The sequence below is a fragment of the Helianthus annuus genome, chromosome 9 (genome assembly GCF_002127325.2).
Source record: "Helianthus annuus cultivar XRQ/B chromosome 9, HanXRQr2.0-SUNRISE, whole genome shotgun sequence".
NCBI lineage: Eukaryota > Viridiplantae > Streptophyta > Magnoliopsida > Asterales > Asteraceae > Helianthus > Helianthus annuus.
In genome coordinates, this window is record NC_035441.2 from 184,290,631 (window position 1) to 184,315,651 (window position 25,021).

Sequence of the window (25,021 nt, forward strand, 5' to 3'; positions counted from 1 at the left end):
GTAACACACCGACAATCAACGGCAAAACGGAAGCATCAGACTTGAATTATGCCTCGGTATTAATATATTATGTTATATTTGGCTTCGTTTTCGAATTTTAATATCCGTAGTTGAAATCATATCGAAAAACGAACAAGGAACGACGAACGAAACAATTTTTACGCGATTTAACGCGAACGATCGAACGAACATGTCAGACATTAGTTTTCGACTTAATTTTTTTTAGTGTTTCGGCTCTAAGATTTCATTTTACGACAACTTATGACACTCGGTTGCGAAACGGGCTCTAGTAACGATTCGGGCCGCACAAAACGGGCTTGTGGGCCTAGGGCCCAAGCCCACTTAAAAGAAATCTAACCTAGCTATAAAAAGGTAGCTATAACCCTAACACCTTCATTTGATCAGCCGCACATACTGAATCCTGTTCTTTGTTTGCTTTGATTACACATATAAACCACTCATATACAAGTTCTAATCTTTCCAATACACACAAAAATCCATCTCATCTCCTTCACCTACTTCAAACCCAACTTATCCACACCTCACGATCACCCCCTCCCACTCTCGATTATCGGCCGACCACCACCATTTTTGGTGGTGGCGGATTTGAGCAGCGACAACCACAACACCACAGGCGGCGGCGCCGTGGTGGGTGGTGCTAGGCGGCGAAGACGGAGAGACAAAGAGTGAGAGAAGGCTGCACAGCGGCGACTGACGTCTCCGACGACAACATCGACGGTAGCCACAATGTTCCCGGTAATCTTTTCGTCTAAGCTCTCTTTTGTCCGCGAATCTTGTAAATCCATTTTTTTTCGGTCGACGTTTTTTATTTCAGGCGGGGGTGGGGTACGACGGTGGTCGACAGCGGCATATAGCCACCGGAATTAACGACAGTCGGGGGGGGGGTGCGGCACGTCACTCGCGGCGGCAGTGGAAGGGATTCCATTGGATTCATGTCAAATTTTGGTTCGGGCCGTATTTCAGTTTAAGTTATAGATCTGTTCGGTTCCGGGTGTAAGCGGGTCAGTCCAGCAAGTTCGGTTCAGTCACGAAGTGATTCGGGTTATTTTGGTTTGGTCAACAGAAGTCAAACCTGGTCAATGTGTCGGGTCAGCGGCTCAGTCAAACCGGGTTAGGTTTCGGGTCAACATAAGTCAACGGGTTCAGGTCAAGCGGCTACGGTCAAACTCAGTTACGGGTCAGCATACTCGGTCAAACCGAGTCAACTCAGTCAACAACGGTCAAACAAGTCAACGCCCGGTTAACACAAAGGACCCGGTAAAGTTTTAAGCGTAGCGAATTAGTTACGTTAGATTTTATATAGTTAAACGCGTAACCGAGCTCGACCGATACTTTTAGCGTTTATTTACGGTTTATTTTGTCGCAAATTTATTATATATTGTTTGAATCAATTGAATCATTGTTGATTTTTGACAAAATACGACAACTTGAGTCGTCAGGATCGTCCAAAAACAGAGGAAACTCTGTCCGATTTTCGTAAAAACCCGAAACCCGACATGTATTTATGGTCTAAAAACGACGCCTTATTGAATTTCGAGTTCTTCATATAAAATAAATACAAATATATAATTTATTTGACGACGTCCTACGATTTACAAAACGAGTTATAACTTAATGAAATCCGAAACTTATCTTACATAAACATAAGGTTTATAAGTGTTTTAAACGACGACTTTAAACCCTTGTACACACTAAATGTAGTTTTTATAGTTATTACAAATGTTTAGTATTCGCAAATCTTTTAAAGTAAATATAATTATTTATATTTCTTTCAATTATTTGAAACCCAAATTATTCTTTTAAAACGAATACAATGGTTTATATTCATTTTTAAACGTCGCTAATTCGTGCGACCTTACAAAATAAATGTAATCGTTTTATTTATTTCAAACGTGATCAGTCCGTATACTTTTGTAAAATAAATATAATGTAATGTTTTATATTTATTCCAAACGTCAACGATTCGAACATAAATATATGTATTTATTTAGTTACGTTTTATGAAAGCTACGACGAGACGTACGTTGACCCATCCACGTACTTCTAATTCTCGATAACCAACACGACTTCATAAGTATATTTATTTATATAAATATATATATATATCCTAAACACTCGGAATCTAAGTCGTTTTCGAGACTTAGTTTTATCCCGAATATAAACGGGATCAAATAACCATAGTTGATTATTTCAAACCATAATAAGAACACCTTAATAGAATCGTTTAGTTAACGATTCGGTAGAGCTCGGACACGTAGTTTAACTACGTCGTTATATTAGAAAACTCATAAGTATTTCTTCGTAGGAATGTTAGAGGTTGCACGCTAGCACGTTACCGTTCTTGGAACGACATCACGGAATCACGTTAAGCTAGCTTTGCACAGGAATGTCAAGGTGAGTTCATAACCCCCACTTTTTACTGTTTTACATTTTTATAAATGTTTTCGGGGGTGGAAAGACATGCAAGTTTTGCAAAAATAAACAACTTTTCGATGAACGAAAACTCATATTTCTAAACCGTGTTACGAATGAATTTCAAGGAACTTAAATGGTTTACGAATGATTTCGATCAAACATACCGGTTTTACAAAACGCCTTCATATTTACGAAACGTGCATGATTTTCTAATGGGTACGGGCGACACAGTCGAGGTGATTCGACACAGTCGAGGTGATTCGACACAGTCGAGGGGATTCGACACAGTCGAGGGGATTCGACACAGTCGAGGTGATTCGACCCAGTCGAGGTGATTCGACACAGTCGAGGGGATTCGACACAGTCGAGGGGATTCGACACAGTCAAGGGGATTCACACAGTCGAGGGGATTCGACACAGTCAAGGTGATTCACACAGTCGAGGTGATTCGACACAGTCGAGGTGATTCGACACTAAAAACCGTCTACACAGGTTGAGTACTTCCTATGTCGCTGCATACGTTAATGTCCTCGCGAAACATTAACGATCAACCTGTTCATAGACGCTTTACATACCCATTCACAACCCTAAAACTTTCATATATTCATAAGACTCATTTAATGGAAACTCACAAATACATGAATTACAAACTTTGGTAACGTTTTTCAAGTTATACCTAAGTAAGAGGAAGCGCTGATCCTGCTTACAAAGGTTCGTTTGGGCTCAGCCCATTCTCTCTCGTGCAATGCACAAAGACTCTCGTGGGCTAGACTCACAGTTCTCATATATCATGCCAAGAAAATGATTTTACTATATTTTCTCAACAACTTTTAAACCGGTTATCAAAAAGATTTATTTTAAATCTTTTCAAAACAAACTATGAACTCGCTCAACTTTATGTTGACTTTTTCGCATGTTCTTTCTCAGGTTACATTTTCAAAACTATGGAACGGTCGGAATAGGAGAACCCATGGGAATTCGAGTACTTAGCGGCGTTCATTTTCTAGAAGTCTTAACTAATTGCTTCCGCTGTGCAATGAAGATACCGGTCCAGTCACGCCAGCTCTGATTTTTCGGGGTGTGACAGATTGGTATCAGAGCATTAGGTTTCAGCGAATTAGGTTTCTGTAGAGATACCTAGGCTTTAACCTTACTTCCTCTGGGAACATAGATTATTAAGACTCGGACACATACAGAACGCCTAGGACTGAATATGGGTTTCCAACCGTTGCCGAAAACAATGAGTCAACAGTTTTGGTTTTAAACATACACAATTGTTGTGTTGGATACAAGGTACATGAAGCGATTACATATAGTAAGCAAAACTTTGAGGGTTTTGGATAACATGCATTTAGGACCTTTGGAAAACTTATGTCAAAACCCATTAAAGGTCCACACTTAGAAACCGTGACTAACAACTCGGGCAAACACCATTATCTATATTGTCTATGCTTTTTAGTTACTCGAGCAGGTAACCTACGTGCAACAAAACGCTATTGCACAACTATACATGAAACTTAAACTATACGTCAGCGGACGTCGAAGTACATCACACACAACTTTCAAGGCAAGGCCTTGGGGAAAACACAAATCGGCACGACAACAACGATGCTAATCCCGTCAGCAGGAGAACAACAACCGAAATGCAGTACTTTGCCACGTGATCTTGCAAATGACACGAGTCAAGCTGAGGTATGTTAAAACAAGATTTCATAACAATCGATGCTTAGTCTAATGAGACGCACAGTTATTGGCGCTGCAAAAGAAGTCACACGTCTTCACATTCCCCCTATTTCATAAATGGTGATTACGCTATGTTCGACATTCCATGGTAAGGTCAACTAACAAACGGTTATCACGCGAAATTCCAGGTAAAGTCCTTAAATTTCTTTTGTTGAAATTTCGACTTCTTGCATTTAGTGAGTAGATTTTTGCATTTCTACTCCCCCTAATGGCCATTGCATCACGAAAATTTTATTTCATGATAACGAACACTTAATTGCTTCATTCTTGACAAATTCATATGTTACACATGCGTTGTTGGTTACGCATGTGGCTTCGCTCGAAATTGTTGCTTTAACAACGTTCAATATTGTTTCGCTATGTCGAATTTTACATTATTGCAAAACGTTGACTCTTTGATATCGGGTCAACGAACTCGTTGAAACTCATTTCCTTTCAAGCTACATACATGGTGTTTTCGTTGTAACCATGTCGAAATTTTCTTGTTGATACATACATCCGTTGTTGGATGGTGCTTAAACCAAGTTCAATTGTTTGAACTTACTCGTAATATATATTAGATTCAAGATTCCATATGATGGATTGAGGCCCTCATATTCGAAATAATCCCAACAAGCACTTCATTTGCTTTGAACCATAACAGGCTTGTTTGGTCTTCGACTTCATTGAATCGTTTCTTTGATCACGATCACCTTGTGGTGGCGTATTTCACAAGTTTGAAGCTTGCGCTAATCTCGTTGCTCACATCATGTACGGATTTAATTATTTGTTTATTAAATCCGCCTTGTTGATTTATCGTATTAAATCAGTCTTAATACAATTGTGTGTTAAGACAATGGTACACAAGTTCATGTCATATTTCGGTGTGCCTCTTAACGGTTCTTTCAGCATCGATCAAACATTTTGTGATATTTATTGCTCTTTCATTTTCGATCGAAAAACATTATTTATTTGTTTTATCTTCGGTTGAAAATCATATGAGAATTGTTTGAAACAAATATTCAGATTTACTTCGTTGAACTTCTCAATTGATTTCCAGAATACCGGTGATACTTGTTCGATCACCGCTATTATTGAATTATTTCAAATCACTACGACACCTTGTGGTGTCGGTATAAACTAGTAGCTTGTGCTAATCTTGATCAATCGCTTCATGCGAAACTACGTATGCTTTTTGATTTACTAACCACTCAAATAGTCTTAATGCAACTATGTATTAAGATGATGATACACTAACTTCGGTTGTAATTTTGGTGTATCCTTGCAACTTAACAATGTCAACACACTGATTTTATCTTGTTCATTTATTGGTTCAATAGTTGACAAATCATTTCTTGATACTATCCATCTGAGCTTGTTGATTCAAATTTCAATCATACAACAACCAACGCAAGTTTCCGTTGGTAGTAAATTCTATTGTTTCAAAATTGATTTGCATACTGTGAACGTTCATTTGGAATTCTATTGGTCGAAATTCCTCTTTTGTTGAACCCTGTAAACTTGGTTGCATTGGTGATAGTATCACTACGCTTCGTTCACTTGACATAGATTTCTTGAACAAACTCAGTTGAACCGTTGGGTTCTTATTGTTGATATATCCTCACATTCACGTAATTTGAACGAGTCTTGACTCAATTAATTGTTCACTCAATTGGACAATATATTCGGACTTACCTAGGAATGACACAACTCTGAGGAGATAACATAGACTAAATTTCGTGGACGAAATTTCTGTAACAGGGGGAGAATGTGACAACCCGTAATTAATGGCTTCTAATTACGCAACTAACAAACGTTTAAGGCGATAATAAATAGTGTTTAAGACACAAACTAACTTAATTAGGCTCTTGGTATGCCTAGTAACACCTGTCTGACTCTACAGTGCACTTATGGTGATTTGTGGAAAATCTGTTGATCGTTAAGCGGTAACGAACGGACACGGTACAAAATACTGACAACACTGACGAATGCGAATTTTATACGCGTATTTTATATTTATAAATTTAGTTTTGCGAAACTTTCATGCCTTCGAATGATACAAAACGCAAACGAGAACGAAAAACGCGGAACCAGTAACACACCGACAATCAACGGCAAAACGGAAGCATCAGACTTGAATTATGCCTCGGTATTAATATATTATGTTATATTTGGCTTCGTTTTCGAATTTTAATATCCGTAGTTGAAATCATATCGAAAAACGAACAAGGAACGACGAACGAAACAATTTTTACGCGATTTAACGCGAACGATCGAACGAACATGTCAGACATTAGTTTTCGACTTAATTTTTTTTTAGTGTTTCGGCTCTAAGATTTCATTTTACGACAACTTATGACACTCGGTTGCGAAACGGGCTCTAGTAACGATTCGGGCCGCACAAAACGGGCTTGTGGGCCTAGGGCCCAAGCCCACTTAAAAGAAATCTAACCTAGCTATAAAAAGGTAGCTATAACCCTAACACCTTCATTTGATCAGCCGCACATACTGAATCCTGTTCTTTGTTTGCTTTGATTACACATATAAACCACTCATATACAAGTTCTAATCTTTCCAATACACACAAAAATCCATCTCATCTCCTTCACCTACTTCAAACCCAACTTATCCACACCTCACGATCACCCCCTCCCACTCTCGATTATCGGCCGACCACCACCATTTTTGGTGGTGGCGGATTTGAGCAGCGACAACCACAACACCACAGGCGGCGGCGCCGTGGTGGGTGGTGCTAGGCGGCGAAGACGGAGAGACAAAGAGTGAGAGAAGGCTGCACAGCGGCGACTGACGTCTCCGACGACAACATCGACGGTAGCCACAATGTTCCCGGTAATCTTTTCGTCTAAGCTCTCTTTTGTCCGCGAATCTTGTAAATCCATTTTTTTTCGGTCGACGTTTCTTATTTCAGGCGGGGGTGGGGTACGACGGTGGTCGACAGCGGCATATAGCCACCGGAATTAACGACAGTCGGGGGGGGGGGGGGGGGTGCGGCACGTCACTCGCGGCGGCAGTGGAAGGGATTCCATTGGATTCATGTCAAATTTTGGTTCGGGCCGTATTTCAGTTTAAGTTATAGATCTGTTCGGTTCCGGGTGTAAGCGGGTCAGTCCAGCAAGTTCGGTTCAGTCACGAAGTGATTCGGGTTATTTTGGTTTGGTCAACAGAAGTCAAACCTGGTCAATGTGTCGGGTCAGCGGCTCAGTCAAACCGGGTTAGGTTTCGGGTCAACATAAGTCAACGGGTTCAGGTCAAGCGGCTACGGTCAAACTCAGTTACGGGTCAGCATACTCGGTCAAACCGAGTCAACTCAGTCAACAACGGTCAAACAAGTCAACGCCCGGTTAACACAAAGGACCCGGTAAAGTTTTAAGCGTAGCGAATTAGTTACGTTAGATTTTATATAGTTAAACGCGTAACCGAGCTCGACCGATACTTTTAGCGTTTATTTACGGTTTATTTTGTCGCAAATTTATTATATATTGTTTGAATCAATTGAATCATTGTTGATTTTTGACAAAATACGACAACTTGAGTCGTCAGGATCGTCCAAAAACAGAGGAAACTCTGTCCGATTTTCGTAAAAACCCGAAACCCGACATGTATTTATGGTCTAAAAACGACGCCTTATTGAATTTCGAGTTCTTCATATAAAATAAATACAAATATATAATTTATTTGACGACGTCCTACGATTTACAAAACGAGTTATAACTTAATGAAATCCGAAACTTATCTTACATAAACATAAGGTTTATAAGTGTTTTAAACGACGACTTTAAACCCTTGTACACACTAAATGTAGTTTTTATAGTTATTACAAATGTTTAGTATTCGCAAATCTTTTAAAGTAAATATAATTATTTATATTTCTTTCAATTATTTGAAACCCAAATTATTCTTTTAAAACGAATACAATGGTTTATATTCATTTTTAAACGTCGCTAATTCGTGCGACCTTACAAAATAAATGTAATCGTTTTATTTATTTCAAACGTGATCAGTCCGTATACTTTTGTAAAATAAATATAATGTAATGTTTTATATTTATTCCAAACGTCAACGATTCGAACATAAATATATGTATTTATTTAGTTACGTTTTATGAAAGCTACGACGAGACGTACGTTGACCCATCCACGTACTTCTAATTCTCGATAACCAACACGACTTCATAAGTATATTTATTTATATAAATATATATATATATCCTAAACACTCGGAATCTAAGTCGTTTTCGAGACTTAGTTTTATCCCGAATATAAACGGGATCAAATAACCATAGTTGATTATTTCAAACCATAATAAGAACACCTTAATAGAATCGTTTAGTTAACGATTCGGTAGAGCTCGGACACGTAGTTTAACTACGTCGTTATATTAGAAAACTCATAAGTATTTCTTCGTAGGAATGTTAGAGGTTGCACGCTAGCACGTTACCGTTCTTGGAACGACATCACGGAATCACGTTAAGCTAGCTTTGCACAGGAATGTCAAGGTGAGTTCATAACCCCCACTTTTTACTGTTTTACATTTTTATAAATGTTTTCGGGGGTGGAAAGACATGCAAGTTTTGCAAAAATAAACAACTTTTCGATGAACGAAAACTCATATTTCTAAACCGTGTTACGAATGAATTTCAAGGAACTTAAATGGTTTACGAATGATTTCGATCAAACATACCGGTTTTACAAAACGCCTTCATATTTACGAAACGTGCATGATTTTCTAATGGGTACGGGCGACACAGTCGAGGTGATTCGACACAGTCGAGGTGATTCGACACAGTCGAGGGGATTCGACACAGTCGAGGGGATTCGACACAGTCGAGGTGATTCGACCCAGTCGAGGTGATTCGACACAGTCGAGGGGATTCGACACAGTCGAGGGGATTCGACACAGTCAAGGGGATTCACACAGTCGAGGGGATTCGACACAGTCAAGGTGATTCACACAGTCGAGGTGATTCGACACAGTCGAGGTGATTCGACACTAAAAACCGTCTACACAGGTTGAGTACTTCCTATGTCGCTGCATACGTTAATGTCCTCGCGAAACATTAACGATCAACCTGTTCATAGACGCTTTACATACCCATTCACAACCCTAAAACTTTCATATATTCATAAGACTCATTTAATGGAAACTCACAAATACATGAATTACAAACTTTGGTAACGTTTTTCAAGTTATACCTAAGTAAGAGGAAGCGCTGATCCTGCTTACAAAGGTTCGTTTGGGCTCAGCCCATTCTCTCTCGTGCAATGCACAAAGACTCTCGTGGGCTAGACTCACAGTTCTCATATATCATGCCAAGAAAATGATTTTACTATATTTTCTCAACAACTTTTAAACCGGTTATCAAAAAGATTTATTTTAAATCTTTTCAAAACAAACTATGAACTCGCTCAACTTTATGTTGACTTTTTCGCATGTTCTTTCTCAGGTTACATTTTCAAAACTATGGAACGGTCGGAATAGGAGAACCCATGGGAATTCGAGTACTTAGCGGCGTTCATTTTCTAGAAGTCTTAACTAATTGCTTCCGCTGTGCAATGAAGATACCGGTCCAGTCACGCCAGCTCTGATTTTTCGGGGTGTGACATAGACAGTGTTTCTGGTTCTGTAAACAACAGGTTATGGTCATTGCGTTTTAGTTAGATTCTGGTTCTGTAAACAACAGTTTCTGGTTCTGTGAACAACAGTTTCAGGTCATTGCGTTTTAGACAGTTTCTGGTCATTGCGTTTTAGAAATAAAACATTTTTGAAGTGTTTTTACTCATTGCGTTTTAGGTAAACACATTTTTATGTGTATTCATTTCATTGCGTTTTAGAGAGAACAATTTCTTTTGTGTTTTTAGGCCATTGCGTTTTAGAAATAAGACATTTTTATGTGTTTTCTAGGCATTGCGTTTTAGAAATAAGACATTTTTAAGTGTTTTCTGGCCATTGCGTTTTAGAAATAAGACATTTTTAAGTGTTTTCTGGCCATTGCGTTTTTGAAATAAGACATTTTTAAGTGTTTTGGGTGCATTGCGTTTTAGGTAAAACACATTCAGTCCATTGCGTTTTAGAAAGTAGACTATCTTTTGTGTTTTTAGGCTATTGCGTTTTAGAAATAAGACATTTATTTGTGTTTTCTGGTCATTGCGTTTTAGAAATAAGACATTTCTTTGTGTTTTTGGTGCGTTGCGTTTTAGAAAAAGTCATTTTTTAGGTTTTTTTTTTCATTGCGTTTTACGGAACTGTGTTTTCTCCATGGCGTTTTACGCAACTGGGTTTTCAAAAAAAAAATCGAAAATATAGCAATAGTATACTCGTTTTAAAGATAAAAAACGCTTGTTTTTTGGTGCAATTTTTATAAAAAAAAAAAATAATGTCGTATGAAAAAGTTATTAACGTTTAAAAAATGGGGGGAATTGGAGGAGAGAGAAACTATTGTGCTGGATTGACTAGAATGCCCATAACAAACCCACGCGCCTCTTTTTTTGCTTCAATTTCATTCATTTAATCTTAGCCCTTGATTAAATAAATGGATGGTCAAAATCACTTCCTACCCTTCCTAGCCAAATAAACTTCCTATTGTATATCCACCCTTGTAATCTAATTACATTTGCACATGTACAATAACAAAGGGTTGAGTTATAATACAAAGTGTTTAAAAATAAGAAGGGTAAGAAGCCACCAGAAAATGACAAGTGTCCTATGAGTAATTAAATGAAAAGGATAATTTTGTCTACAAGAGGAAAAAGAATATGCACATGCAAGTCACATGTTATTCCCCCCTCAATTTTTAAACGTCCGTAACTTTTTTATACATCATTTGTTTTTAAAAAAAATTATACCATAAAATCGAGCGTTTTTTTATCTTTAATATGAGTACCATATTGTTATATTTTTCAAAAAAAAAAAAATTCAAAAACCCAGTTGCATATTACACAATGGACATGATGTAAAACACAATCAATGACAACAGATAAAGACACAATGAACAACATACTAAAACACAATGACCATAACGTATAACACAATGGCGATAACAAATAACACAATAAGTATCAGACTAAAATAAAAACACAATTGATGACAACAGATAAAAGACACAATTAATGACAGCAGATAAAAGACACAATGAAGAGCAGATGAAGACACAATGGAAAACAAACTAAAAATACAATACACAACAAACCAAAACACAATGAACAAAGATAATAAAAAAAAAAATTGAACAGATTATTAAAACACAATGGACAACATATTAAAACACAATAAATAAATATTAAACACAATGACCTGAACTAATAACACAATTTATAGAAAACCCAGATATAACACCATCTTCATTGTGTCGTATATTGTGTTATAGGTTCTTATAAAACGCAATGGATAAAACCCAAATTAACATGGTGTTATAGGTTTTGATAATAACACAATGGACATGATGTAAAACACAATGTAAAGTAGATCAAAAACACAATCAATGACAACTAGATAAAGACACAATGGACAACATACTAAAACACAATGACCATAACGTATAACACAATGACGATAACATATAACACAATAAGTATCAGACTAAATAAAAACACAATTGATGACAACAGATAAAAGACACAATTAATGACAACAGATAAAAGACACAATGGAGAGCAGATGAAGACACAATGAAAACAAACCAAAAATACAATACACAACAAACTAAAACACAATGAACAAAGATAATAAAAAAATGGAAAATTGGATTTAAATAATCCCAACTCACTGTTATTGGCCAATAATAATCCCAACTCATTTAATCACCAATAATAATCCGAACTATTCACTTTTGTTTGTAAAATACTCACAGTTAAAAAAACACTAACTAGGTTAAAAATTTGCTGATGTGGCTTGCCACGTCACCTACCACATCAGCTGCCACGCCATCAAAATATGCCACGTAGACTGCCACATCAGCTGCCACGTCATCAAAATATGCCACGTAGACTGCCACATCAGCTGCCACGTCATCAAAATATGCCACGTGGCAAGCCACATCAGCAATTTTTTAACCTAGTTAGTGTTTTTTTTAACTGGGAGTATTTTACAAACAAAAGTGAATAGTTCGGATTATTATTGGTGATTAAATGAGTTGGGATTATTATTGGCCAATAACAGTGAGTTGGGATTATTTAAATCCAATTTGCCTAAAAAAATTGAACAAATAATTAATACACAATGGATAACATATTAAAACACAATGAATAACATATTAAACACAATGACCTGAACTAATAACACAATTTATAGAAACCCAGATATAATACCATCTTCATTGTGTCATTTATTGTGTTATAGGTTCTTATAAAAACGCAATGGATAGAACCCAAATAAACATTGTGTTATAGGTTTTGATAATAACACAATGTATAGAAACTCTACTGACCAAAACCCAGTTAAAAGACACAATGACCTGAACCTTTAACACAATGCAAAAAAAAAAAAAACCCAGCAAAAATGAAATTTTTTATTTTATTTTTATATGATAATATGGTACTCATATTAAAGATAAAAAAACGCTCGTTATTATGGTAAAAAATTTTTTAAAAAAACATGTCGTATGAAAAAGTTATGGACGTTTTAAATCGATGGGGGAATTGACATGTGCCTTGCATGTGGAGAGAGAAAATCCATAAATATAGGATTCCCTTTATGCCCTTCTATTATCTTCTTTTCCCTACAACTAATCTCAGCCATCCAAATCTAAGATCAACGGACTAGAATCCTTCTTACACTTCTTATTTATTTTATCCTTTGTATTTGATCCTAACTCCCAATAACAAAAATCTATTTTGTTATAATGATAAATAACTTTTTCATAAGTCAAGTCAAACATACCTAAATCAGGCAAGATCATCACAAAGGACGAATCTATTAATGGAAATTTGATTCTAGATATAAGATTACCCTATTTTGGTATAATTTAGCTATGGACTTTGTATTCATATTGTTGGCCAATTGAGGCATTCAGAACCGATTCATTTATTCTTGGATCCAGTATATATCATAGAATATACACCAACTAGAAGGACAATTACACTACATGAAAGACCAATCATAGTGAAGTTATGATTTTAAGTTAAGAAAATACTTAGACTAAAGGGTATGGGGGCCGGCTAGGACCGGCGCCGGTCTCCCACACCGCCCCCTGAGGGTCGGCTCGGCCCAAACGGCTCCCCACAGCCGAATGAGACGTGGCCCCACTTCAAAAATCTAGCCGTTTGCAACGGCACTTTTCTTTAAAAAAAAATCATTTTTCAATTTAAATACCCTCTATCTCATCCATTTTTATACAATTCTATCCTATTCTACTCCCATTCTTCTCCAATTCTCTTCATTTTTTATAAAAAACACTCCATATTTTTTGTACCTTTTTCTCTAAATCATGCATCCTTTCAACCCAAACAACCCCAACCCAAACAACCCCAACCCGAATAATTACAACCCGAACCAACCTAACTTTTTTTCGACCCCCGCTTACACTCCGAGTATGGATCAATCGTGGGGGGCTCCGCAATTTCCTTTTTCGGGTTTCCAACAAACACCCAACGCATTCTCACAAATGTCTCAAGTTCAACAACTCCAACAATACCAAGCGCTACAACAAATCATGCAACACAACTCGTTTGAACAACTCCAATCGCAACCGCCAACTTCCCAACCGGTTCACCTTGACGATGATGATGATGAAGAAGTCGTCCCCGAATCGCCACCGCAAGAGCTCAACCGAAAAAAAACAAGGGGAAGGGGAAGAAGGTTGAAAACGTACCCGAAACCGCGCCAAAAAGCGGTTCGAGAGCAAAGGGGAGACCTTGGACGAAAGTAGAGGAGGACGCGCTAGCAATAGCGTATGCTAAGTCCTCTACTAACCCGATAGTCGGTATGAACCAAAGTTTAAATTTTTAATTTAAATTTTAAAAATTGTTATTTTTTATTTTTACTAACGCATTGTTTTTTAAAATTTAGGAAACAATCAAACGGGTGATAGTTTTTGGAAGAAGGCAAAGGCTAAATTTCATGAGATTATGGGGCATAGCTCGGATCGTGATGTAGAAGCCGTCTCGGGCAAGTCGCGTAAAATGAGCAAGATCATCAATAACTTTAACGCAATTTATAACCAAATTTACACTTGTCCTCCTAGCGGGAGTAACGAGTCGGACATTCTTAACCTTGTTATCGCTAAGTGGGACTCTCAAAATCCAAAGCCTTTCCCGCACTTCCGAGCATGGAACGTAGTAAGGAAAGAACAAAAATGGACGCGGATTCCAACTGAGGTAGCAACCGCCAAACGGACTAAAACTTCCGAGTCCGGAAGTTATAGTGCGGGAGGCTCCACCGCTCGTTGTCAAATCGACATAAACGACGAACCGGAAGATGACGAGGACGTGTTGCCCATTCACGAGGCGGAACGTCCCACCGGGAGGGACAAAGCAAAAAAAGAGGCGGCCAGAAAGCGCAAAGGGGCCGGCTCGGGTGGAGGGGGCGGCTCGGGTGGAGGGGGCGGCTCGGGTGGAGGGGGCGGCTCGAAGGCATCAACGAAAATGGACGAGTTGATAAACGAATTCCGTTCGTTCAAAGAGTTCGCGGGCCGAAAAATACACTCACAAGAAAACCGTGTCGGCCGACCAAGCTCGAGCGGAGGATTTTAGGATTATGAGGTTGGATCTCGACTCGGTTCCGGAGGAGGAACGAGTGGTTTATCGGAGGATGAAGGAAGAAGTGATGAAAAAATGGACGTCGTAGGTTTTTTTATTTTTATTTTTATGAAATGTAATTTTTTATTTTTATTTTTCGGTAATTTTTTTTTTAGGAAATGTAATTTTTTTTTATGTTATGAAATGAAATTATTTATGTTGTTTTATGTTGTATTTTTTAATTTTTATTAAGTTTTTATTAAGTTATTAAATTAAAACTTAGAAAATTATAAAATAATGAGGTGGGGCCCCATCCTCCATCCCCCTCAAATATCATGGAGGCTCATCCCCCACGAGCAGCCTACGTGGCGCCTACGTGGAGGCTCATCCCCAACCATACCCTTTAGTCTTACGGAATAATTGTCAGACAGACTTAAGGAGTCAACAGGTCAAGACATGAACACTATAAATGTATAGTATGTATAAAATGGCATACTCATTCAAAGAATAAATAATTAAAATTTTAAAATCAAGGACACCGATGAACCAAGGGTTAGGAAGATTATAAGCAATGTTTTCAGAATCGGACCGGAGGACGATATTTAAATAGAGGGAGGATGTAACATCCCGTTTTTTTAGAGTATAAATAGTATATTTGGATTTATATTCCGAATATTGTTAAACAAGTAAGTAACAGATAATATGAATAATTTAAATATGAGATGTCTATACGACTTATTAAGATTTAAGATACGGTTTAATTATAAGAAAAATTATCTCGTCACAATTATATTTCAAGTATTTTTAAACGAGCAACTATTACGTGAAACGACCATTTGAATTTTGAGTTGTTTAAATGAGTGTTTAAAAATAACAATTCATTGATAATCACTATAAATATATATGTGTTGGTGATTGGTCGATTACTAGTATATATGTATTGCAAAGATTACCTTTGATATTTATGAAGTGAACAAAAACTTAACATATATATCTACTAATAAACTAACATAACAACTTATAAATAAAGATAAAGATGATTAGTTTTTTTTTAAACGGTAAATTTCTTTACTCTTGTCGTCTGTGAGACTCGAACCCAAGACCTCCCCTCTCAAAGTGTTTTAAAGGCATTACCTTTGTCATTAGACCACCACCCCAGTGATTATAAAGATGATTAGTTGGCCGTCAAAGTCATATGTACTAATATTCAAAGATTATATATATGTATATGTAGGGTGAGGTTATTGTAAAAAAGGGGTTTTTGTGAGAAGTGTAAGAATGAATATGGTGAGGACATGTCGCACTAATTAAAATTAAGACTTAAGGGTATAATTGTAAATGCATTAACAATTCAAATATGGTAATCCTTGATTTAAGGATTTGGAGAGAGAAAATCCTTGATTTAATGACTTGATAACCGTCCATAACATCATTCCTACTTCATTTTAATTTTTTTTTTGCATCATTCACAAAATCAGAGCATGTTCATGACATGGTGTTTTAAATAAATTCATAGTTCAATTATGGTGTTTTTAAAATATGCGTTCCAGAAGCTGCTCTTGGTATGGTGTTTTAATAGCGTATGGTGTTTTCCCATTCACAAACATCAGAACACATTCCTAACATGTAAAAAACACCATTGATTGAATCATAAATACAATGTTTCCTACTGTTTAAAACACCACGCTTGAATCTTATTACAGTTCTTTGAGATGTTAAAACACCACCCTATATAACACCATGGTGTTTTAACATGTTAGGAATCACCATTCAGCACATCATTAATGAAAAGAAAAATAACACCATTCAGAGAAGAAAAAAAAATACTATTAAGAAAAATAACACCATTCAGAGAAGAAAATAACACCATTCAGAGAAGAAAAATAACACCATTCAGCGCAATGAAAAGAAAATAACACCATTCAGCACATCATTAATGAAAAGAAAAATAACACCATTCAGAGAAGAAAATAACACCATTCAGAAAAGAAAAAAAAACACCTTCAGCACATCATTAATGAAAAAAAAAATAACACCATTCAGAGAATAAAATAACACCATTCAGCAAAGAAAATAACACCATTCAGAAAAGAAAATAACATCATTCAGAAAAAGAAAAATAACACCATTAATGAAAAGAAAATAACACCATTGACGAAAAGAAAATAATACCATTCAGAAAAGTTAGGGCTCGCTAATTTCATCGGTTTTTGTTGTATCAGAGCTTCGGCACTCGATTTATCATCTTCCGCTTGCATAGGTTCCGGTGTTCTTGTTCTCTGCATTCTAGGGTTTGTCCGTTAAAAAAAGGGGGCATTTCGTGAAACCCTTGCGATCTTCATCAATCGGATCAAAACTACAAAAAAAGACTCAAATCGATGACCTACATAAAGCCGATTCACAAGATCAATTGCTGAAATCCGATATTCGTTTCATGTTTTCAACGATTTCTGCTTCATATTTCCAGATTCTACACTATTCGAACCCAAATCAAACAATCGGAACATAGATCTGTGATAATTCGAACCGAATCTCTCACTGTTTTTGAAGATTCAAACGTGGAGAAATTATTTCAATTCAGAACATAGAAATTGTTTTTGAAGATCTGTGTAATTCACTGCTTCAATTGTTTAATATGGAAGAAGAAAGAGAGAGAGAGAGAGAGAGAGAGAGAGAGAGAGAGAGAGAGAGAGAGAGAGAGAGAGAAATTGTGAGCGTATGAGAGAGAGATGGAACGAAATTGCAGGGATTTGATTTACAAAATGAAGATAAAAAGACACAATTGCCCCTATATATTTCAATTCAGTCCAAATTAACAAAAATATTTTGCAATTTGGTCCCTATTGATCTCAACCATTAGATCAAAAGATCTAATGGCTGAGATTCTTTCTTACCTTTCTCACACTTTAGGCCTTTTTTACAGAATCCTAACTCTGTATATGTATATACAGTGGAGTTATTGTAAAAAAGGCCTAAAGTGTGAGAAAGGTAAGAAAGAATCTCAACCATTAGATCTAAATTAATTGAAAAGGGTAAGATTGTAAATTCAAATATGGTAATCCTTGATTTAAGGATTTGGAGAGAGAAAAACTTGGATTTTAAGACTTATAACCGTCCATAAATATAACACCATTCATAGCATGTTCATACATGGTGTTTTAAATATAACACAATTCAGAAAAAAATAACACCATTCAGCAAACAAAATAACACCATTCGGTACAAGATAACACCATTCAGCAAACAAAATAACACCATTCAGTAAACAAAATAACACCATTCAGCAGTAAAAAAAACACCATTCAGTACAAAGAATATAACACCATTCAGTACAAAGAATATAACACCATTCAGTACAAAAATAACACCATTCGGTACAAAAATAACACCATTCAATACAAAAAAAACACCATTAATGAAAATAAAAAAACACCATTCAGAAAAAAAACACCATTCAGAAAATAAAATATAACATCTCTGTATCATCTTCTTCACTTCCGGCACCACCACCACTGCCACTTCCGGCACCACCACTGCCGATCCAACACCACCACCACCGCCGCCGCTCGAACCACCACCACCGCCGCTCGAACCACCACAATAAACATGCGATCTTCATCAATCGGATCAAAAACCACAAAAAAAACTCCAATCGATGACCTACATAAAGCCGATTCACAAGAACAACTGCTGAAATCCAATTTTCGTTTCATGTTACCAACGATTTCTGCGATTGGAGAGAGAGAGAGCTCTCTGGTAGTAGTGCGATTGGAGAGAGAGAGATTGTAGGGATTTTAATTACAGTTACCTCTTTTGAATGGATTTAAAAGACTTTATTACCCCTATAATTTTCAATTCAGTCCAAAAAATAAAATAAATTTTACATTTTGGTCCCTATTAATCTAAACCATTAGATCAAAGATCTAATGGTGTGTATTCTTTCTTATCCTTCTCACACTTTTAATCTTTTTTACAGGATCCTCTACCTATGTATATAATTATTAAAACATAATATTACATATAATAGTTGTATGTTTTAGGTTTAATTACAACGTCTGTACACCATTTTTAGGATTTGATGAGAAGCAAATTTAAATATGGATAAGAAGCAAGTTGTGTCTAGTTTTAGTGGACACCGAATTCATATTTTTGCCATCTGGTATAGAATCGATCAATGTATTTATTATATCATCTACTAGGTTTTGTTTCAATTCTGGCAAATAAAAAAAAGGAAAGAAAAGTATAATTATAAATAATAAAGTGGGATAAACATAGGGCTTATGGGGCTTTTTTTTACAACTAGAATTGTAAACGTGGCATTATAAGAAAACATTACTCAGCAAGCTACAAAAGTTACATCTGTGGACATTAATCGTTCGTTTTGGTCTTCATTCAATATCTACAAACCCCATAAGGGTCGACAGTGGTTGCCGTCTATTCGGTTAAATGGGCGACAAAGGGAATGGTGCCAGGCAGCTGTCTAGGCAGCTGTCTGGCACTTACCTATTGACCCAACAAATTTACTAATTTATTTAGTTTTAAAATTACGATTTTGTCACCAATTTAAAATTATGCTTTTGCCCCCACTTAAAAATAAATGTACGCTTTTGCTCCCAGCTAAATATTCCAGTTTTGCCCCCGGTTCAAAATTACGATTTTGCCCCGTTCAATTTACAGTTTTGCCATTAGTTTTTTCTCTTTAAAATTACGATTTTGTCATCAGTTCAAAATTAGGTTTTTACCCCCACTTAAAATAAATTTACGCTTTTCCTCCCAGCTAAAAATTTTAATTTTGCCCTTGGTTCAAAGTTACGATTTTGACCCGTATAAATTTATAGTTTTGCCATTAGTTTTTTTTTCTCACAGTAAAGTTACGATTTTGCCCTCAACTTAAATTTACATTTTGTCCATCGTTTTTGTTTGTTTTGCTGGTGAAATTACAATTTTGTCCCCAGTGTAAAATAACAGTCATGCTGGCAGCTGCCTGGCACTCCCCCCCGTTGGTCCATTTAATTTACAATTTTTTCCCTGAATTAAAATTATGATTCGCCCTCAGTTAAAAATTACGTTTTCTCATCGCTTTAGTTGTTTTAGCAAAACTATAAAGGTGTTTTGTTTTAATTAGTTGACTGGATTTAATTTTTTTTCGTGTCAATGAGCTGCATAACACTGTCTCATTAGTTTTGAAAAATTACAATTTTGCCCTGAGCCCAAAATTACGGTCTTATCATCGTTGTTGTTTTTTTTCCTAGCAAAATTATTGTAGTCTTTTTTTTAATTGATTGAGAGTTATTCAGCCATCGTCCCGCAACGCAGGCGAGACATCAACTAGTTTGTTATATTTGCTGCAGCGAAAGTGAAAATATAAATACACAGCGGTTGTTTCCATCGTATTATGATAAATACATGTTTGTTGGTTTCCCTATAATAAAAAAATATTGGTGATATGTATTTTGTTGAGAGTCGAGGGTGAAACAAGGAAAGGTGGTATGCGGTTAAGGTTGGTGACAATCGGTAGTAGATAATGGTGATTAGTGGCGAAGTTTGAGATTTCCAATAGTGGATCGGAAGTTATCGGACCTAAAATTTATACCTAAAAATTATAAAATCGGGATGTCAAAAACGTATATACCTAAAAAATTCTATAAAAAAATTACATATCAGACACTATTGAGAGAAAAGTTCAGGGGTCGCCCAGGCCTCCGCTATGCTACGCCCATGACGGTGGTGATGACGGAGGCCGGTTAGTTGAGTAACTAGGATGAGTCTCGTATAAGTGAAATTGAATCACCGATATTACTTACCCGACTACATTTATAATTTTGTCTTATTATCATTATTATTATTAATCAAATATAACAAATTATAAATACTGTTAACTTTACCGTAACTATTAGTTATGCAACTTTTATTAAATACATAATCTATATTAGTTATAAGAGATAAAAAAAATTGACAAACAGAGCCGTCTTCGAGAACTCTAAAAATAATTTAGGCCTCGGACGAAATAATAAACTGGGCTCAAAATTATGCTAAAGGGAAAATGAATTTACAAAAAAAAAAAAAAATTAACATCTTGGTGTTGGAGCCAAGTCTTAAACTTGAGAACTTCATATTATCTTAAGATAGTTTTTCCACTTCACCACCAACACCTTTATGTATAATGAATGAATGCATATATTAAATATATAATTTACTATACATATAAAAGCTTATAAAAACCTTTCGGGCCCTTTAAAAATTTGGGTCTCGAGCGACGGCACGGGTTGGCCAGCCCAAGAGCCGGCCCTGTTAACAAAAGATTCACCGACGAGATTCCTTAGACGTCAAGAGACACATTTAGATGTACACGAATCCCGAAATATTAAGATGTGAGTAATCGCAAAGATTTTTAATGTGAATACGTTTAACTCTTTTACAAATTTGAAATATTTTACTATTTGAATATTGCATGGGTTTATATTAAATATGTTTAGCATGTATATTAAGTTCACTGAAGCATTTGGAACATATGAGTGTATTTCGAATTTGATCAAATTGGTACATGTTGGAACCGTAAAACCGAGCATGTAATCACGGTAGGTAAATTGTACGTAAAACCGGGTATGTATTCACGGTAGTACACATGAGTAATGATACTCGATGAATGTGTAGCTTACTAGTATGTGCAAATAGCTTTAATGTTGCTTATGCCTTATTTGAAACCATGATCTGTTAAATGGTAATCACCAGCTTATCGCTGACGTATTATTTTCAAAATGTTTTCAGGTAAACATGAATAATGTATTTAGCAAGGGTAAATGCCGAAGGGATCATGACTCCTTAGGGACGATAAAACGTTGTGGCGAGAATTTTGTAAAACTGTTTGAAGATGGTAAATAATATAAAAAGATTACATGTTAAAGAAACCATATTGTTTAGATAAGGGGTATTTAAATCCCTGTTTATGGAAGAGATTCTTTTTTTTACTCACGAGTTCTTTGTAACCAAAGGAAAAGAAATATTTTATGTTGCGTATTTATCAAAACAAGTACCAACCAATGAGTTGCACGCCCGGGGTGTCGTAAATCCCGGGTGTGATAGAACGATTTTAAACAATGAAAAAAGAAGAGAACAAATCGATTAGGTATTTGTTTGACTTTATTTATTGTCGTTTTTATCGTTACATGATTGTACGGTAAAAAAAAATTGGGATACCCCTAAATTAACGGGCTAGCTCCGCCACTGCTCCCGACCACCCTCATAACCGGCTCTTTTCATACTAATACTGTAGCAGTGCCATAATAAACCGAGCCGATGTCGATAAAAAAAATTGGTACTGGTATTGTTATACATTTCGTCGGTTTTCGATTGGAATAAAACACGTGTTAATATCCTTTAAAAACTTTTCTATAATTAAATCTAACAATACCACCGTAAATAAAATTTACTCCCTCCGTCATATTAAATGTGTCTTATTTTGAATTTTCAAAGTTTTTATTTATAAACTTTGACTTTAATTATATATTTTTGTGTTATATAAAACTTGATGAAAATTAACCCGATAAAAACACTTGTAAAACACACTCAAATCATATAACTTTTATCAAGTATTATCTAACACAAACAAAATTATTTAAGGTTAAAGTTTATAAATAAAGACTTTAAAAATTTAAAATAGAACACTTTTAATAGGACAAAGCGAGTATTTTTTATTTTTAACGCATGTATATTTTACGTGCTGTATCGCATAGAGGAATTTCCACTAGCTTCCCATTATGCGATTACTTTATACATTGGATCTCCATAAATATTCGGATCAAGGGTAGCTTCGTACATTCACAATTCACCTAATCGGGTGCCGTTCACAAAGCAAAACTTCGGGGGTGAATATTTAATATTATACCGTAATTCATATAACTAACCCCACTGAACCCTAAAATTGCGCTATATATATCCCTAAGAAACGCACAACAACTTGCAAATGAGGAACTTATTGTTCTCAGTCTCCGAATCCGACGGTGGAAACCAATCTGATCACCGGAAAATACCATTTTCCGATGTGGTCGTCACAGGCACTAGAAACCAATGGGAAAGAAAATGGCGACCCATAGACATCCAAGTGGCGTCATGGGTATTTTTTGTTCATTTGCTTTCACTTTTTGCACCATTTACGTTCTCCTGGGATGCTTTCCGGGTGGCGTTTATCGGTTATTTGCTAACCGGACTTGTGGGCATAACCCTCTCCTATCACCGGCTTCTGGCCCATCATAGCCTCAAACTTCCCAAATGGCTCGAGTATACGTGTGTTTATTTTGGAGTCCATGCCGCACAGGTTAGTTTAGAGTTTATAGTTTTCATTGATCTTTAGAATATGTAATGAAATTGATTTCTTTTGTTATTTGATTAGTTTATTATTTGCATGTAGAGAGATCCGATATTCTGGGTCAGCATGCATCGATATCATCATCAGTTTGTCGACTCAGAAAAAGATACGCACTCACCCATCAATGGTTTTTGGTTTAGTCATATGGGTTGGCTTTTTGACAGCGGATATATTCTTGAAAAGGTATGGGATTTGAATATTTTAATTGTGATTTCGAATTTTCGATCTATGGTTAAATTAACAACTATATATGCGGCCCACAGTTAAAAGCATTCGAATCTCACGTGCTAACAATATAAATAATCCTTTGATTTGGATATTTTGAATTTTAAATATATTTTAATTTTAATTTAATATAGTATGATATAATATAAAGTTTATTTCATTAGAGACACTGAATATATACACACATACTTTTGTCGTGCAGTATCAGGAGCGGAAAAATGTGGAAGATTTAAAAAAACAATGGTTCTATATGTTTATTAGAAAAACCTACATGTGGCATATCATTGGGTGCGGGGCTCTCTTATATGTCTGGGGTGGATTCCCTTACCTAGTTTGGGGCTTGGTAAGTCTTTTTACACAAAAGAACCTATATTTTGATGCATTTTATTTAAAAGCAAATGTTACTAGTCACTTGTTTTCGTAGGGCGTTAGGATTGTATGGGTTTACCACCTCACTTTTTTGGTCAATTCCGCTTGTCACATTTGGGGATACCAAGCATGGAACACCGGTGACCTCTCCAAGAACAACTGGTAATTAAATTTCTTAAACTTTGATTAGTACGTTAATCATATATTAGAGAACTTTAAAATGTATTGTTTCCCTTAAAATTCTCGTGAATTGAAGGTGGGTAGCGGTGCTTACTTTTGGAGAAGGGTGGCATAACAATCACCACGCATTTGAGTTCTCAGCTCGACATGGAATAGAATGGTGGCAGATCGACATTTCTTGGTACATTATAAGGCTTCTTGAAGCCATTGGATTGGCCACCAACGTCAAAGTGCCAACTGAGGCTCACAAGCTTAAAAGATCATTCAACACTTACGATAATGCGCTCAAATGATTCTATCGTTCCGCGAAACAAACTTTTTAAACATTGTGACAGTGAATTTATACGTACGAACCGTGTATATTAGGTTCTTTGTGACGCCTTTTGTTGATACGAAAGGCATAATTTTGCTTGGCTAGTTAGTTTCAGTTGCAAATAAAAAAAACCGGAGGTGTTCTTTTTATATTTTATTTGCTTGTAAACGTAATTTTCGTTCATGATGTTTCTTATATATTTTACCTAGACGAATAAAATGTTGAAGTAATAATATATTAAGTTTAAGTTCTTTATTTGAGATGTCAGAATATTTGTAAGACGATATTAATTATTACTATTATTATCATCTATATTAAATTTGCAAGATTTGTGAATCACACCGAGGGCTGCAAACGAACCAGCCGTTTGGTGAATAGTTCGTGAACTGTTTGGCAAGGAGTTCGAGTGTGTTCGTTCGTAAGCTATGTTAAGGGTATTTAGGGTATGTTTATCTTATCATTATGTTCCGGAGTGTATGTTGCTATACGAATCGGCAGACTTTTGCAGTTTGTCGCAAATAGTCCCTGTGATCGAATAAACTTGTTTTTGCCATATCAAACCCTTCAAAACTTATTTCTAAGTTATGTAAATGTTATTTAAGGTATGTTAAGCTTATGTCACTGTTCCGGAGTGTATGTCGCGTTAAACTGATTACGTTTACGCATCAGTTTGCGTATAACTTTCCAGAAAGCGTTTAAGGGTTTGAATTTGAACAAGGA

The 25,021-nt window shown here is 36.1% G+C and overlaps 2 protein-coding genes and 2 long non-coding RNA genes across 4 annotated transcripts; all 4 read left to right on the forward strand.

The window, feature by feature from the left end:
• Positions 1-379: 379 nt before the first annotated feature.
• Positions 380-1,439, forward strand: LOC110864710. Its single transcript, XR_004868193.1, has 2 exons — positions 380-756; positions 836-1,439. It is a non-coding gene; the product is annotated as an uncharacterized LOC110864710 (long non-coding RNA).
• Positions 1,440-6,630: 5,191 nt separating this feature from the next.
• LOC110864711 lies at positions 6,631-7,698 on the forward strand. Its single transcript, XR_002550046.2, has 2 exons — positions 6,631-7,008; positions 7,088-7,698. It is a non-coding gene; the product is annotated as an uncharacterized LOC110864711 (long non-coding RNA).
• A 5,024-nt stretch (positions 7,699-12,722) lies between these two features.
• Positions 12,723-15,002, forward strand: LOC118482279 (squamosa promoter-binding-like protein 15). Its single transcript, XM_035977993.1, has 2 exons — positions 12,723-14,095; positions 14,182-15,002. Exon 2 carries the CDS (start codon positions 14,241-14,243, stop codon positions 14,862-14,864), a length of 624 nt encoding a protein of 207 aa, XP_035833886.1. The 5' UTR covers positions 12,723-14,095; positions 14,182-14,240; the 3' UTR covers positions 14,865-15,002.
• Positions 15,003-22,710: 7,708 nt separating this feature from the next.
• Positions 22,711-24,542, forward strand: LOC110864712 (palmitoyl-monogalactosyldiacylglycerol delta-7 desaturase, chloroplastic). Its single transcript, XM_022113829.2, has 5 exons — positions 22,711-23,163; positions 23,257-23,397; positions 23,642-23,782; positions 23,864-23,970; positions 24,065-24,542. Exons 1-5 carry the CDS (start codon positions 22,813-22,815, stop codon positions 24,279-24,281), a joined length of 957 nt encoding a protein of 318 aa, XP_021969521.1. The 5' UTR covers positions 22,711-22,812; the 3' UTR covers positions 24,282-24,542.
• The last annotated feature ends 479 nt before the right edge of the window (positions 24,543-25,021 follow it).